This window comes from Vipera berus (assembly GCF_964194415.1).
Source record: "Vipera berus genome assembly, chromosome: 13".
Classification (NCBI taxonomy): Eukaryota; Metazoa; Chordata; class Lepidosauria; order Squamata; family Viperidae; genus Vipera; species Vipera berus.
In genome coordinates, this window is record NC_138216.1 from 1472255 (window position 1) to 1489486 (window position 17232).

General features: G+C 45.8%; 3 protein-coding genes across 9 annotated transcripts in view; 2 read left to right on the plus strand and 1 right to left on the minus strand.

Annotated features, from left to right (window-relative positions):
* Positions 1 to 612: 612 nt before the first annotated feature.
* FLCN (folliculin) lies at positions 613 to 7853 on the plus strand. Its single transcript, XM_081338426.1, has 12 exons — positions 613 to 743; positions 1327 to 1598; positions 2018 to 2164; positions 2496 to 2717; positions 3459 to 3619; positions 4530 to 4621; positions 4739 to 4932; positions 5309 to 5422; positions 5809 to 5932; positions 6478 to 6609; positions 6869 to 6974; positions 7132 to 7853. The coding sequence occupies exons 2-12, from the start codon at positions 1350 to 1352 to the stop codon at positions 7331 to 7333; spliced, it is 1743 nt and encodes a 580-aa protein (XP_081194552.1). The 5' UTR covers positions 613 to 743; positions 1327 to 1349; the 3' UTR covers positions 7334 to 7853.
* On the plus strand, positions 7553 to 11230 carry PLD6 (phospholipase D family member 6; the record flags this gene model as incomplete). Its single annotated transcript, XM_081337943.1, has 3 exons — positions 7553 to 7573; positions 8258 to 8693; positions 10051 to 11230. The coding sequence occupies 3 exons, from the start codon at positions 7553 to 7555 to the stop codon at positions 10308 to 10310; spliced, it is 717 nt and encodes a 238-aa protein (XP_081194069.1). The 3' UTR covers positions 10311 to 11230.
* Positions 11231 to 11364: 134 nt separating this feature from the next.
* The window catches only part of MPRIP (myosin phosphatase Rho interacting protein), a 69134-nt gene continuing 63266 nt past the window's right edge, over positions 11365 to 17232 (minus strand). For all 7 annotated transcript variants that reach the window (XM_081338009.1, XM_081338013.1, XM_081338014.1 and 4 more), the window contains 2 exons: positions 12852 to 16381; positions 11365 to 12708 (listed from right to left, as the gene is read on the minus strand). In XM_081338009.1, coding sequence (XP_081194135.1) covers positions 16310 to 16381 — 72 coding nt within the window. In that variant the 3' untranslated portion in view covers positions 11365 to 12708; positions 12852 to 16309. The remainder of the gene's footprint in view (positions 12709 to 12851; positions 16382 to 17232) is intronic.

The following is a 17232-nucleotide window of genomic DNA, read 5'->3' on the forward strand; positions in this document are numbered from 1 at the left end:
TGTAAAAGACGCCGCTTTGGCCCGAATTGAAAAGCGAGATACAAATCTAAATAAAGGCCCCTCCCCTCTTAACCCCTTCAGCCCCACTGGACGACTTCTGCATTGTTTTTATCATATGACTGTCATAGGACTTGCTGGGCCGTACCATGTTCCCCAGAGGAGGAGCCTATAAAATTAAATATGCGGGCAGGAGATTCTGGTTACCTCCCCCTTTTGAATTAGCAATCTATTTGGTTTTGGTATTTTGGGACCCAAGATACGTGCACATCCTTCTGAAACTGCGGATAAATTGCTGGTGAAATTCCTCCCCCCCCCATTTCTCTCAGTTAGGTTAGCCCTTCTCGGGAAGCCTCAATAGTGGTGGGTTGAACCAATTGCAGCCCAAGGGGGATTCTCTGAAGACGTTGGCAAAGAAAGCCTGATTGCTACTCCAAGAGGTTTCAGGAGCGACTTGTGTACTGTTCAGACGTGCTCTAATTCCTTGCCTAGTCTTGGATTCCACGCGGCCTTTCGAAGGAGGCGAAAGCTCGGTTGGGTTCCCCTTCCAAGGAGGCGTTTAATGGTTTCTCCCGCTCAGTCCGGATCAGGCGCTTTGGGCGGCGCCAGAAAAAAAAAAAAAACCCCGGAAAGACGCGCATGCGCACTCCCATCATCACGAAACCCTCTAGTTCTTTAGTACTGTAAAAGCGAGGCGACCTCAAACAGGACTTGCCGCTTGGTCTGGCTCCCGAGGAGGGGAAAAGGTAGGATCGTGTGCGCAACCTGGTATGAGAAGAGGAAGAGGGGCTCCATTAACCCCAGATCCCTTTTGATGGCGAAAGATCAGATTGTCGAACAGGTGGGGGGGATTTGAGTGTATCTGGCTGGATCGAAGGACATTTTTCAGATGAAGGGTACCCCGTGTCTGCATTTCCAGTGCGGAAAATGGCAGAGGGAGGAGGAAGAACTCGGGGCCACTCCAGACCAGCCCTCCCTTCCTGAACCCCAAACTCTCAGCCCTATGACCAGTTTCAGGCAGTCAGCTGTCCTACCTTGCAGGGCTGTTAGTGCTTGGGGTCCATTGTTTCAGCCTAATTTTAGGATCCTGTTACATTGGCTCCTGGTATATAAAAATAATCAGCCATCCAGCCACCTATCAGCTATGTGTATAAATAAGAGCCAGTTTGAACCTCTGGCAAGAAACCAGCTTGCACCAGTCCCCACCCTCGGCTCCACCCACCTCGCAGGGTTGTTGTTCTTGCTGGGAAAATAAGAGACGGGGGGGGCATCCTGCATGTCCATCTCGAACTGCACAAAATCAAGACATGATCATTCGGCTTTTTGCAGCTGGGCCAGGAGCGGCCGCAGCCATGAATGCCATCGTGGTGCTGTGCCACTTCTGCGAGCTGCACGGCCCTCGCACCCTCTTCTGCACGGAAGTCTTGCACGCCCCTTTGCCGCAGGGCCCTCCGGGGGGAGACAGCCCCGGGCAGAGCGAACAGGCGGAGGATGAGGAAGGCGGCATTCAGATGAGCAGCAGGATTCGCTCTCACAGCCCGGCCGAAGGTGCCAGCGTGGATTCCAGCAGCCCGGGGCCCAAGAAGTCGGACATGTGTGAGGCAAGTGGGTTTCCCCCTTGGCATAAGGCCAGAGTACCCCCCAAGTCCCCCCTCCCCACTGCAGGAGTCCCTGTGCTATTCATTGACCCAAACTGGGTTTTTTGATCATGCTTGTTTCTCCCTTCATGGCGTCCTTCCAGTTGCTTTGTTCCAGGATTCTCAACCTGGCCCACTGGAAGATGGTTGGACTTTCAACTCCTAGAATTCCCTAGCCAGCCATGCAGTCTTGGGGCCACAGTTTTTGACATGTTGATTTCAGTGTCTGGAATTCACCGTGTCGCCAAGCGTCCATTTCAGGGGTCTTCAAACGTGGCCCTTTTACGACTTGAGGAATTCTGGGAGTTGAAGTCCACAAGTCGTAAAAGGGCCACGTTTGAAGACCCCTGGTCTATTTCTTATTCTTTTTCCCTATCTCTTAGGGTTGTCGTTCCCTTCCTGTCGGCCACCCAGGCTACATCAGCCACGACAAGGAAACCTCGATCAAGTACATCAGCCACCAGCACCCCAATCACCCCCAGCTCTTCAGCATCGTGCGCCAGGCTTGCGTGCGCAGCCTCAGCTGTGAAGTAAGTCAGCTGGGTCGGGTTGCTGATTTATTCCTTTTGCTTTATTTTTATCCAGCTTTGGATCATTTTGGAATTGTAAGCTGCCCCGGGTGCTGGACTGAGACGGGCAACTCTAGAAACTGAATCCATAAATAAAACTTAAGAATAATGGCAGAAGAACATCCTTGCCTAAGGTTGGAAGGAGACTTGAAGGTTTCTGTTTCAAAAAGAAATGCCCCAAGGGGTGTTTTTTATTTTTGCACAGTTTTGGAGGTTGCAAACGGACAGTGCATAAGAACTTCTGGTGCCCACTGATGGCTTTGAGGGGGTCTGGCTCTTTTCCTCTGCACAGGTCTGCCCTGGACGGGAAGGTCCCATCTTCTTTGGCGATGAGCAGCATGGATTCGTCTTCAGCCACACCTTCTTCATCAAGGACAGCCTGGCTCGGGGCTTCCAGCGCTGGTACAGCATCATCACCATCATGATGGACCGTATCTACCTTATAAACTCTTGGCCTTTCCTCCTGGGGAAAATCCGGGGCATCGTGGACGAGCTGCAGGGCAAAGCTCTAAAGGTCTGGGCGGGCTGGGCGGGAGGGACCAGTTTAAATTAAATACGCTTGAGAATCACAGAGGATCATAGGGCAGAAAAAGACCTTGGAGGTCCTCTAGTCCAACCCCCTGCTCAAACAGGAGACTCTATACCAAACATGTCAAACTTGCAACGTCATGTGACGTCGTGCGACGTATCGGAACTTTTTCCCATTGCCGGCAATGGGATGGGCGCGGTTTCTCCGTGATGCTCCGGCCCGCAGGCCGGCAGTTTGACACCCCTGCCCTATACTATTCCAGGCAAGTGGCTGTCCAGCCTTTCCTTAAAAATCCCCAATGATGAAGCACCCACAACTTCTGGACGCAAGCAGTTCCACTGGTTAATTGTCCTCACTGTTAGGAAGTTTCTCCTTAACCCCAGGTTGCTTCTCTCCTTGATGAATTTCCATCTGTTGTTTCTTGTCTTGCCTTCCGGTGCTTTGGAGAAGAGGTTAACCTCCCTCCTCTTCGTGGCAGCCCCTCAAATGTTGGAACACTACTATCCTGTCACCCCTAGTCCTTCCGTTCATTAGACGAGACATACCAAGTTCCACAGCCATTCCTTGTCCCAGACCCTTAATCATCTTTGTTGCTCTTCTCTGCACTCTTTCTAGAGTCCGAAGATCTTTTTAAGGGCTTGCTGCTTGTTTTGGCTAATGACAAATTTTGGCCTAGCTGGGTTTTTAAACACCTTTTTCCCCCATTGTTGCTTCTTGGTTACCTAGGTCTTTGAAGCTGAGCAGTATGGATGTCCGCAGCGGGCCCAACGCATGAACACGGCCTTCACTCCCTTTCTGCATCAGCGGAATGGAAATGCGGCTCGCTCGCTCACTTCGCTCACCAATGACGAGAACCTGTGGGCTTGCCTCCACACTTCATTTGCTTGGTGAATACACTTGGGAGGCCTCTGACTTGGAAATCCGGGTGCAGAGACCAGGCACTGCTTAGATCCCGGGGAGAATCCCCTGAAAGGGCATGAGATTTTGACGCCCGAACGTGATACGATTAGTTACTAAAAATTTTTAGCTGAACTTTAACTGAACTACCTGCCAAGAAGTGATCAGTGTACAAGGTTTAATCCATCAGAGCCTGCTGATTTTACATTTCTCACTATCATTATCCACAGCAAAATATTGCTAATTCCAATTCAACTTTTTTGAATGCCAAAGTCATTACTATTCTCAACTTATGACATCAATTCGGACCAGACTTTCTGTTGCTAAACGAGGCTATTAAGTGAGTGGCACCTATTTTTACAATCTTTTTGCCCCAGTTGTCTGCAGTTGTTAAGTAAATCATAAGGTTGTTAAATGAATCCGGCTTTCCTCATTGACTTTGCTTGTCAAAAGCCAGTTGGGAAGGTCACAAATAGGGACCACACAACCCCTGGGACAGGCTCAATTGTTGTCAATCACGCTGGTTGACAAGTACCTGAATTTTGATCACAGGTCCATGGGGGATGCTACAACGGTTGTAAGTGCAAGGGCTGGTGATAAGTCATTTTTTTAGTGCTGTTATAACTTTGAACAGTTGCTAAATGAGGGGCTGTAATTGGAAGACTTGTGTTTTTCCTTTTGGCCAGAAGATAATTGGCAAACTATCAAAGATCTTTTGCAAACTTTCGCATTTTGAAATAGCTGATGATTTCCCAAATTGTTAGATGATGGTGGTTTGCTTATTCCTAAATGTAATAATGTGTATTTGGAGAGATTAAAGCCTGGGCTGTGTTGTCTTGCGGGGGGCGGGGGGGTTGCTCTCAGATCAAGTGGGCTTACACCCCTTTCTGATATCTTTAGGCTTCTGAAGGCCTGTGGCAGCAGACTGACGGAGAAGCTTCTGGAGGGGGCTCCGACAGAGGACACCTTGGTGCAGATGGAGAAACTTGCTGGTAAGGACAAAAGCCTTTTTGGGGGGGACAATCCCTCTCGCGAAAAGCCGCTTTCCTGCTTCCCCTGTGCAGGAGGAAGCCCGGATACCCTCCCTTCAAAATCTTTTTTCTCTCGAGATTTGGAGGAAGAATCAGAAGCCTGGGATAACTCGGAGGAAGAAGATGGAAAATCGCCTGGCCAAAAGGACGTCCACGAAGGATCTGGGCGAATGAAGAACCAGGCCGATTTCGGTCTTCTGGCAGACTGCAGCAGCTGGAATGGACCGGGCGGGAGTCAGTCTGTCTTCCGTTCCCTCCGGCATTTGAGACAGGCAAGGAATGGCCAGTTGGATCACTGGTAAAGGAGAGGATGGCCTTTCCGCATCCTGACAGTTTTAGGAGGCTGCCGAAGTACACGGCAACATAGAGAAAATAAGATAAATGAATAAACATAAATAAACATTAAATTAAAAAGCAGATACTTCCAGAACTTGGGAAGCATGGTGTAAAGCAGTGTTGCTCAAGCTTGGCAACTTTAAGAGGTCTGGACTTCAACTCCCAGTATTCCCCAGCCAGCTATCCTGGCTGGGGAATTCTGGGAGTTGAAGTCCAGACCTCTTAAAAGTCGCCAAGCTTGAGAAACACTGGTGTAAAGTAAAATTAAAAGCAAAAAATAAGCTTTTTAAAACTATTTGTTGTCTTTCCCAGGTCTTGGGGTCGTTGGCCTTCCGCATGCTGGCCTGGCACGTCCTTATGGGCAACCAGGTGATCTGGAAAGCACAGGATCGAGACCTCATCCAGTCTGCCTTTGATGTCCTGCGGGTAGGAAACATGGCGCTTCTTTCTCCACTGACTGCTTGTCAGAAAGACCGTCATAACTATGAGCCGGTAGCTAAGTGTCCGAATTTTGATCACATAACCAAGGGGATGCTACAACGGTCGTAAGCGTTGAAAACAGTCAGAATTTGCTTTTGTCAGTGCCGTTGTAACTTTGAATGGTCACTTAATGAACTGTTGTAAGTCTGAAGACTACCGATATTAAAATTTATTATTTTAACATGTTTTTCTTGTTCTTGTTTGGAAGCGAGAGTCACCAAGCTAAGATGAGTGCCATACAAATTGAATGAATGAATGCAAATCTTCAGCTTCATCTTTTCCATAAAATCTGTTCAAACTGGACTCTCACCCGCCTCCCTTCCCTTTGCTAGACCATGCTTCCGATTGGCTGCGTCCGGATCATCCCGTACAGCGACCAGTATGAGGAGGCTTACCGGTGTAACTTTTTGGGCCTGGGTCCTCAAGTACAAATCCCGCCTCACATTTTGTCCTCTGGTAAGAGTGATTCTTTCTCTGTCCTCCCTGGGCTGGTAGACAAGATTGGTAACCCTTTGCTTGTCTTGGAAATCCTGATGGTCAGGGTTAGGACTTGCGAACACAGTTGGGACCAGAATTTCTGTCATTAAGCAAGGCAGTTGCTAAGTGAGTCCCGCTGGATTTTACTGCTGTGGTTGTCAGGTAAATCACTGCAGTTGTTAGCGTCATTAAGTGAATACGGCTTCCCCCACTGACTTTGCTTGTCAGAAGCCACTTGGGAATGTTGCAGATGGCAATCAAACCTACAGTCCCCACCAGTTGCCGAGCAGCTGAGTTTTGATCACATGGCTGGGGGTTGCTGTGATGGTTAAGAGCGAGGATTGGTTGCACGTTTTTTCCAGTGCTGTTATATAACTTCAAACGGGTACGTAAGTTGAAGACTATCTGTAGGTTGATGCTCCGGATGCAGGGACAGTAGCGTCTTAGTCACTTGGGATGGCTCTCTCTACTGCTCCTACAAACCCGGGGATGGCGCTATGAAGAAATTCTGTTTTTTGCTCCAGAGTTTGCTGTCTTGGTGGAAGTTCGCCCCGCCACACGGTCGAGCCTTTACCCTGTCCTCTTCGACGACGACCAGCCCCTCAGTAAATACGAGTTTGCGGTTACCAGCGGCAGCCCTCTGGCAGCAGACAGAGGTGAGCCAAGCGTGTTTATTTAGTTCAAGCCATTTTGGGTAGAGAGTCGCAACACTGTGCGACTTCAGAACCGAAAGCAGTTAGGTTATAAATTTTTGAAAAGAAACATACTTTGTCACTTTGAAAGGCATCTGTTGTGCAGATAACAATGCAGGAGAGAGGGAAAAAAAGATGGAGGGGTGTCCGAACAGGGCAGTGGCGATTAAGAAATAAGGATGGAAAAAGTGGATGATATTCAAGTCCTTCTTCCCATTTGCAGTTGGTCCGACTATCCTGAACAAGATTGAAGCTGCTCTGATGAATCAGAACCTCTCGGTCGATGTGGTGGACCAATGCCTCGTTTGCCTGAAGGAGGAGTGGATGAAGTAAGGTGGACTTTTCGCTTGAGAAGTGGTTGCCTTCTAGAGTGTTCTTGCATGCTTCCTTGAAGAAAGGGAGGTGTGCCGTGTGATCTTCAGAAATTTCATTTTTAAAAGAACTGGTCCTGGTCTGCAACTAACTATTTTTTTCTTCTTTCTGCAGTAAAGTGAAGGTCCTCTTCAAGTTCACCAAGGTGGACAGCAGGCCCAAAGAAGATACCCAGAAGTTGCTGAGCATTCTGGGGGCTTCTGAAGAGGATAATGTGAAGCTTCTGAAGTTCTGGATGACAGGCTTGAGCAAGACCTACAAATCACATTTGATGTCCACCGTTCGCAGTCCAACTTCTCTGGAGGCTCGGACCTAGCTTGAGGAACTCTTGGGGAACTCTGTCGATCCACTCATTTTGTGTGGGATGAAGGAGCTCAGATATTCTGGGGCAACACTGTAGACTGACTGAAAAGCCAAGGATGAAGGAAGGGCTCTTGGCTTCAAAACTACCTACATCGGGGGTGTCCAACCTTAGCAACTTTAAGACTTTTGGACTTCAACAATGCAACATTTACAGTGTTTTCTTTGTGTTACCATGAGGTTAATTCAGTTCTTTGTATTTTTAACTGCATAGCTACTTATTATCTTTTCTGGCAAGAGAAGTAATTCTGAACATATTTTATATGGGAATTTTTAAAAGGGAGAAAGATTAATAAGAGATTCTAATTTGTTAAGTTTATTTTTGTGAATATGTTGAAATATTTATAGTTACTCCTTTTCAGAAAGATTTCTTAAATATTTTATGACTTTTCCTTCATTGTGTAATTCATGGTGCTTTGTGTTGAATTTTTATTTAATATGTGTATAAAATGCACATAATAAAAGGTTTTTTCCCCCAGAGAAAAATCTTTTTTTAATCAAATGTTTAATATTTAACATGTACTAGGAAGCACAGAAGTTTTGCTTTGCAAAGTTTTTTTACAAAAGTATTTCCACTAAAAGTTCCAAAATATGCAGGAAACCTAGGCTCTTTCCTCTATAATTGTCACTAATTTTCCTTCCCAATCATAGTTAAAGCTAGTTTTTAACCAAGATAAATTAAAAGACAGTTAGAAGAGGGGCTGGCCATGTCCCTCCATATCGACTCCAACTCCCACAAGGCCTAAAAGGAAAAAATTCCGTCTGGGAATGATGGGAGTTGAAGCTCACCTGGCATAGCGATTGCCAGGGCAGAGAACGCATGCGTGGTCCCCCCCCAAAAAGGTGAGAAGTGGCGCATGCGCGCTTCTTTAACTTCGAGGGGAGCGCATGCGCGCCTCTGGAGGCGGGAAAGACCGGGACGTGCGGCGCGCGGCCTGAGGCGGCGATGTGGCGGGTCGTGCTGGCCGTCGGGTTCGGCGCAGCGCTCGAGGTGCTGCTGGGCCGGCTGCTGAGGCGGCGGGCGGCGGCGAGCGAGGTCATCTTCTTCCCCTCGAGGGTGACGTGCACGGAGGAGCTGCTGGCCGGGGCGCCCTGCGTGTGCCCGCTGCCGCACGGCGAGAGCGCGCTGACCCGCCTGCTGGTGCACGTGCTGGCGGCGCGGCGCTCGCTCGACCTCTGCCTCTTCGCCTTCTCCAGCCCGCAGCTCGGCCGCGCCGTCGCCCTCCTGCACCGCCGCGGCGTCTGCGTCCGCCTCGTCATCGACGCCGACTACATGGCGCTGCGCGGCTCGCAGATCGGCCGGCTGAGGGGAGCCGGTGAGGGGCGGAGCCGCGGCTCGAGGGGCGGAGCCGGAGCGCGCCGGCCAATGAGGGAAGGAGGAGGGAAATCAGGGCGGGGAGATGGATGGGCGGGGCTGGGGGAATTCTGGGAGATAATATGATGATGGTGAGGTTGGAAGGGACCTTGGAGGTCATCTAGTCCACCCCCTGCTCAGGAAGGAAACCCTTTACCATTTCGGACAAATGGCTGTCCAGTCTCTTCTTAAAACTTCCAGTGTTGGAGCATTCACGGCTTCTGGAGGCAGGTGGTTCCACTGGTTAATTGTTCTAACGGTCAGGAAGTTTCTCCTTAGTTCTAGGTTGCTTCTCTCTTTGGTCAGTTGGCCCATTTCTCTTCCATTGGCCCAAAGTTGAGAAATGCTCCTTTAAGACAAGGGTCTCCAACCGTGGACTTCAACTCCCAGGATTCCTCCTAGTATGCCTGGCTGGGGAATTCTGGGAGTTGAAGTCCCCAGGTCTTAAAGTGGCCAAATTTGGAGACCCCTGCTTTAAGCCATTGGGTGGGACGCCCATCTGGTGTCTGGTGGGGGGGGGATCAAGAAGAGGGAGGAATAAAACCACAAATACAACCAACCATCTAGACTAGAGACAGAAAATTGGAATGAACCCTTAAGAAGTTGTTCAGGAAGCAGCAGCAACAGAATGGCAAGTGAGCAAGCGGAGACGTTGTAATGAGTGAGGCTGGAGGGCAGGCAAAAGGATTTGAACCCCAAACCCTACATCTGAACACATGCCTAGGTTTAGGACATCCCCTTTCAGGTCATAAAAGGGAAAGCAATCCACCTCCGGGGTTGGTTTAACTTCCCTGCCCAATAGCCCTATGGAGCGTTCCAAGTCTTACTTGCTGGTGGTGTCTAAATGTGAATGTGGTCAAAAGGAGTGAAAAGGGTGGGTTATTTTGTCCCTTGGGGAGAGGGAAAACATGGGTGGGTCAAGAGCATCAGGCTCTCCCTGCTGTCTTTTGAGTCCTCCTGGACAAGCTTGGTCCTTCTGGACATGAGTGCAAGGCACAACAGCCCTTGCATCCTGATGTTTTGGTCACACTGGCGGGGGGGGGGGGTGAAGAGAAACATGAAAATAAACAATGAGGTGGAAAGGGTTTACCGGATAATTGGTGGAAGAAGGAAAAAATAGATTTGAGCTAAAGCAAGAGGACAAAAGTGGGTGATAAAAGACTGAAAGATGAGATGGTTTGGTTGTAAAGACCCGTCTGCGTAAATTACTGATTGTTAAATTTGTATGCCTCTCGTCGTCACGCGACTCTCCCAAACCCAGCTGAGCGACCAGCCAAATCCTTGGTTCTGACCGAGTGGGTTTTTTTCTTCTTTCAAAGGGATTCAGGTACGCCATGATCAGGACAGTGGCTACATGCACCATAAGTTTGCCATCGTGGACAAGAAAGTGTTGATCACCGGCTCTTTGAACTGGACCACACAAGCAATCCAGGCCAACAGAGAGAATGTGCTGGTGCTAGAAGACCAGGCTTTGGTGAACATTTTTCTAGCAGAATTTGAAAAGATTTGGGAAAACTACAATCCTGCTAATTATACATTTTTCCCTAAACATGAGAAAACTGGGATTGAAGATGGATAAAGCTAATTCTGGGACAAAAAATACAGCATGGCAAAAAGTTTGGGAGCATTTGGTTCAAAATTTCTCATGTTATATAAGGACATAATTATCTTAAAAGATAAGAAGCAAGTCAGAAAATACGCAAACAATGTACTAAGTGTTCAGTAAATTTACTTTCCAAGGAATAGAGCTTGAAATAGACTTTATTAAGAAGGGATATAAAGCTGCCATTATTGCAGAACAGAATACAAAGATGGAATTGTACGCCGATCTTTATAAGCACATTTCCTGCATTTGGGAAGTTAACATTCTAAGTTGTTACTTTTAATCTGTGTTCTTATATGGAATCAGGTCTCACATCTGAGTTGAAAGAGAGAAAAGGCTCAGGAAGGCTTAAGAACAACTATCTTATTTTCCAAAGAGCAGCTAAAGTCCTGAATTTCTGTGTGTTGCTTGTTTGATCTGAATTCTGGAACATAAGAACCTGCAGTAAAATGTGGAGAGAGGCAGAACTGTCTCACTGCATGGTGTATTGCGTTAGGAGGCAACATCCAGCCATAAGTATGATTAGTTTAAATATTTCTCTGTGTCAAAGGATATTTGGAGTGGTGGCTTTAACTTGCTGTTACTTAAAATTATATTACTGATGAGAAAGATTGCAAGAGAATTTTTGGAAGAAATGGAGGTAACTATATTAATAGTTGAATACGTTGTCAGGTCTAAATACCTCTGTTTGTTTAGTTTTTCTAATGATTAAAGCTGTGGTTCCAGAGAGCAAGCATGAATGGAATTATTGTGCTATCTTGGGACTCTTTAACAGCCAAGTTATGAAATAACTACACCTACCGCTAAGAGGGTCTGGAGTGGGGCAGTTTGATCAATATTTTATTTTTGCGACTTCCATTTCTCCTTTTTTTGCCATACTTGGAACAGTTCAGCAGCATATACTCTGTTCCACTTATCAGCAATTGTTACATTTATGGGGAAGCCAGACTTATAATAAAATCACATCTAAGCAGTAATTCTGAAGGCCGTGTCATCTCCATCTACCAAAAAACCTTCATTACAGCATATCAAGGGTGGTGCAAAAATAGTTTATTACGATATAATTTTATGTATAGTTAAGTAATTATATTTACAAAATCATCAGCTACATCCATGGGAACCCTAGCATGTCACACAAGGTTTGTAAGGAATAAATACTGTGACCGAAGTGATACTTCTACAGTGAACAGCTGAAGAGGGAAGTAGCATGAAAAGACGCCATTCGGAATCTCACTAAATTCAAAACACATTCGTTGAGAAAAAGGGAGGACGCATTCATTGTTCAGCAGCTAAGTTTGCTGGGAGTCCTCGGTTTGAACGGACTGTTGGTTGACCCTTTTTGCTGGAAGGTGTGGATTAGAGCAGTGTTTCTCAACCTTCACTACTTTAAGATGGGTGGACTTCCAACTCCTAGAATTCTTAACAAGGTTGAGAAATACTGAATTAGTCATCCCCACACTCAGTTCTCAGATGGCCTGGCGATCCAATCAGCTATGGTTGACTTGGTGATGCTGCTGACGTGGGACTTAAGACTACAGACATGGTGGCCTCAGAAACCTGAAATAAGGCGGCCATGAGTAGCGCATGAGGACAGGCCTCCTTGCAGGCTATATGCACGGCCTCCCACTCCCTCAGGTTCACATAGGTTCACGTGGTAGGAACAGGTCAGCAGTCTCTTCGGCCACTCAACAACAGTGGCATGTAGACATTTATGTGTGGTTGTTTCTTACGCTGAAAGTAGTGATAGTGTTACTCCATTAAAACAAGGAAATAACACCTATTCCTCATCACCCAGATCCACTGTTAACAGCAAATTTTATTGACACGTGCAGAGTTATGGCATAGCTAATTCCATGGCAAAACCAAGATTTCCCCTTTAGGTACTTTAGGACTATTTCCCAGCTCTTGTGGTCAGTCACCGGCTCAAATTCTTCCCCTCTGGAAGCACCATTGGGGTGTACCATAGCGTAACTTTAAAGGGAGATAGCAAAACTACAGCAGCTGTATACTGCCATGCTGTGACCACAGTGCAGAACTGCAAAATTCAAATTTATGAACGGTGAGAAGCAACATCTACTTAATTTCCTCGGAGAACTGCTTGGTTTAATCTGCCACAGGGTTAACGTGCAACAATATGGTGTACCTTTGATGACTTTAAGAGATGCTACCGTCACCCATTTGTTCAGTGAACATGCAGTGAATGCTCAATTTATTGGACCTTCAGTCGATCAGATAAAATCCATTGGCCACTCTATGCATACATACAATCCTATTCGTCATTTAATGGACATTCAGGTCTAACAAACACCTTCCTATGAGTCCATTAAACTGAGTTTACTGCAACATAACTGCATATCCCGGGTTATTTGCACCACTATCCGTTACAACAGGGGTCTTCAAACTTGGCCCTTTTATGACTTGTGGACTTCAACTCCCAGAATTCCTCAGCCAGCTTTGCTGGCTGAGGTATTCTGGGAGTTGAAGTCCACAAGTCATAAAAGGGCCAAGTTTGAAGACCCCTGCGTTACAAGCTTACTGAAGTGAATGAGGAAGAAAACTACTGTATAGCAATTAGGTTTTAAAACACTGTACATATTTTTCTTTGGAGAAGCATTTCCAAAACTAAAAAGGATCAGAGAAATTTAAAAATATATTTATAGCATTCAAACCAACCAACCAACATTCTGTAAGGGAACAAAGCAGGATTTCAGGTTACACTTAATTTCCTTTCAAGTCCAAAGGAAATCTATATTAGAACAAGATTAAAAAAGAAAGTCGCCCCATAAAACCCTCCACGAGTTTTTGCATAATAAATATTTACATGGCGTGCTTTGAATACTATACAGGTCTTAAATTATTTTTAGAGAATAACAAAGCTTTAAAAAAATGGGGAAATTACAAAGGAAAGATAAGCATGCATGTGCTTAAAGTGTTCACAACAAAGTACTGAATAAGAACCATTGAAATGGAGAAAAAAGAAGTCCAGTGGGATTCTAATCAAGTATGTTGTCATTACAAAAAGCAACACTTTTTTCCCCCGAAACACCACACAGGGCTGCTTGAAGGCAGCCTCTGTCATAGGAAAAGCAGCCTGCTCGGATTCGTGGATCAGCGCAAGCGATCCTCCTTTTATTTCTTAGCAGGAAAAAAGGAAAGCAAAATGGCATCAAGAAAAGACAGAGAGTCCTGCTTTGAAATAAGGGGGGAAAAAAGACAAGATCGGCCATGGACAACATCCCAAAAGCCGTATTTCAGGTGTTTGCACAGTACATCTACCTGTGCTAAACCTCCATCAAGAATGCACATTTCTCTTAAATCTCCAAAGTACAAAGAGCCATTCAAGAAACACATGCTTTCCCAAACACCCGCTGGCTTGGTTGCGTAGGGACAGCCCCTTGCTCACAGCAGTCAAGTCAGTTTTGTGCGAATGGAGGTGGGGTGGTTTTGCCCGTCTTTCAAATAATCGCTTTCCGTGTTTTAAGAAACCATCTTGGAATCAGGACATTATGGAGAAAGAGATGGGATGAGCTGCAGGGATTTTTCCCAGAGACCCTTGGTTAGCCCACTGACAGTTATCAAGTTGCAGGAAAATCATGCAAGAAAAATTAAATTCTTCTACCCCAGTGTTTCTCAACCTTGGCAACCTGGAGATATCTGGACTTCAATTCCCAGAATTCCCCAGCCAGAGAACTTCAAGTTGCCACGGTTGAGAAACACCAATTCAACCTCGCCTGTGTGAAGGGGAGAGGAAAACAGAGGCCTGCAATACCATTTCAGGCACAAATGCCACCACCGCATCTTCTTTAGCCAAATGCCAACATGCACACACCAATCCTAACCACTGCTTTGGGGCTGCCATACCTACTTTGAAACACACTTTTAGACCCTCAACCAACAATATGCAGTCAGGTAGGGAAGACTGCTCGGAGTTAGGAGAGCCACAAGTCGTGAAGGAGAAGAGCCTAACCTCTAAAGTAAAAATGAGATCTCCTAAGTCTTAAGCCACTCGCGGCAGCTACATTTTGCAGAATACTATTGTTGTGGCATGTCAAACACAACCAGGAGCCTGAAATTCATACATTCTCCAGCTGCCTTTAAGGTAGTGCATGCTAAGGTATCCTTTTGCTTCAGGCCTACCTGCAGAAAACAGGTGTTTCTGTTTTGGAACAACTTATTTCATAGGTGTCTAAAAATTCTAAAAGCTGCATGCAGAGAAAAGAAATGGACCAACCCTCGCTGAGATTAGCAGGACTTTGCAACTGGGCTTGTCCCAAAGTTCAACAGTTTATAGTCCACGTAAGCAGCAGAAACTTAACCCAGTAAGAGCAAAAACTCCCATCTTAAGTGACCTCAAATTTGTAGAATTGGGCTGGAACACTCTAATCATCTGCAATGTGGAGAAGAGGGAAACGCTTGTTCATAATGCTGGCGACTTTTTAATGCTGAAATTTTAAGCACCCACTTCCAAGGTGTTCTGTTCATCGGATTTGGTAAAGACATTTAATCCATCCCAGTGCCTTTCTTGGGAAAGTTGTATATACATTCTGGATCCCAGTGCATCAAGCAATCTATTCATTGCATTTTTGGGGTGGGTGGGCCCAAGATACGGGAGGGACAATCAAGTCCCTTCATTTCAAGTGGATGAAAGCACTCCAAACCCATTTTCAGGTGTTCCTTTGAACGGTCCCTTTGCAATGGAATATCCCTTGCACAGTCACTGCCGGAATTTACAGAAGACACCTTTCCTATTGTTGTTAGGACTGTTAAATCAAACTCCCCAATCCCTTTGCTGCGTGGGAAGCTCACCTCTCGTGCAAGTCAGAACCTCTGCTTCCCTTTCTCCTTTTATTTACAGTTTTGTACCACTGTTGCATGGTGCAATTGGACCCAAATAGGTCCTCAAAGACAAATATAATCCATTTTTCTTTTCTTTAAAAGTCACCTTTAAGAAGTGAGGATAAAAACCAGCTTCTCTGTCCTCAGCAGATGAGAGAAATGTCTTGAAAGCTTTGGATGGATGCACAAAACCCACCGAGAATAGGAGAAAAGGTGAACCCAACTGGAAGAGGACAGTGATTGGCTAGCCATTTTAAAGGCTATGTTTTTTCCAAGATCCTGACCAAGGTGGAATCTGCCACCCTTTAACCATGGTTCTAAGCTGGCTTAGTAAAATAAATCCAGAAGATTGCTAAGCTACACAAAGGACCGAAGCTCTGCAAACCACACAATATCAAGGATAGCTCAAAGTGTTCTTTCCCCCTTGTTGTGTTTGTCAATCATCCAAGGGTGTTGGGGAGCTTGCTTTGCCAGGCCGAGTTTGTTTCAGAATGGCTCAAAAGATGCGCCTAAGTGCTGTGTTACTCTTCAACACTGGTGGAGCTAAGCTGGAGGTGTGTCCTCCCTCCCCCTTTCCCAGGGCCCTGTTGTGATACCAACACATCAGTAAAACAGGGCTAGCTTATAATAGGCTGTTGAGCCTTAATACTGACACTTAATGTAGTGGATATACACTAGGAAAGAGATAAATATATATATTTAAGGGAGGAAAATCTTCAATCTCTCCCTGTCTTCTTGCCCAAAGTAAGGACTTTTAAATTCAGGACTGTCAAGGCATCTGTTTAATCTAGTATTTCTCGATCTTATCAATTTTAAGATGCTTGGACTTCTACTCCCAGAATTCCCCAGCTATCCATGCTGGCTGGGGAATTCTGGGAGCAGAAGTCCACGCATCTTAAAATTGATGAGATTGAGAAACAACGATTTTTTCATCCCTTTGATGGTGGAGAGAAAAAATGGTCTGGAATTGCTCGGTCTGTTCATCGGGAGGCGCCCAAAAAAATTCCCACTCCCGGCCAAGCGAAACATAGTCATAAAAAAAAGATCAAAAAGGTGGGGAAAGAAAGAAGAAGGATGCTCGTGTCATGATGCGTCAAACAAGGCAGTGCACTTGGCCAAGACGGAGATGGAGGAGAACATTAGTCTTTCTTCAACTCCTTGGATTCAAAGAGCTTCAGGCGTTCCTGCACCGTCAAACCTTCCTTCAAACTCTGGAGAGGGGAGAGAAGAAAAAAGCCGACCATGAAAGACCGCTCTGGTGGAAAGGACCAAATCCCACACAGAGATGTTCAGGCAGAGGAGATAAAATAGCAAGAGACAAAATCCTCAGGTTTAAAATCATGCGGAAGAAAGAAAAAGCACCGTTATGGAGAGGGGTTACTGGAGAATCGGTACCTGATGGAGAAAGAGCAAGATGACCACAGGCGCAGCTAACTAGAGTGACCCCCTAGAGTTGCCTTCAACTCCACAAGGCCTAGGAAGTTGTCCTTTCCCTATAACGCCTTTGCTCCACGGCCATTTTCCAATGTCACTATGGGACAATGCATTAATACTTCATAAAGGAGGGGGTCTCTTGTAGAACTGGGATTACAGAAGGAATGTCCAGATTTTTTCCCCCCCTAAGGAGCCAAGATCCTGGCTCTCTCATTCATGGTGGTAAGAGCAGAATGTCCTATCTCCTTTATGAATCAGAGAAGATTAGGCTTTAGCCCTTTGATTTGATTGCACAAGGTCAAAACCAAAAATTCCAGTGCTATGTGTCAATTCAGACAGAGGAAAATCAGTAAAAACCCTAGGAGGATGTTTTTTCTTCAAGTTTTCCCCGTTTCTTGTATTTTTTGCTTTCTTTCTTTTTCTTCATATTAGTTGTTATTATTAGTTTTAATCTTTTTTAAAATTTCAATTAAAATTATACATATACATGTACCCACACATATATAATTTTACATTTTATATATATGAACACACACACGTACCAAGATAGAGGCACCACCACATCTTAATGGGTACAGTAATTTCTAATTGCAAAAAACTGGAATACTTTCCTTGTGCAAACAATACC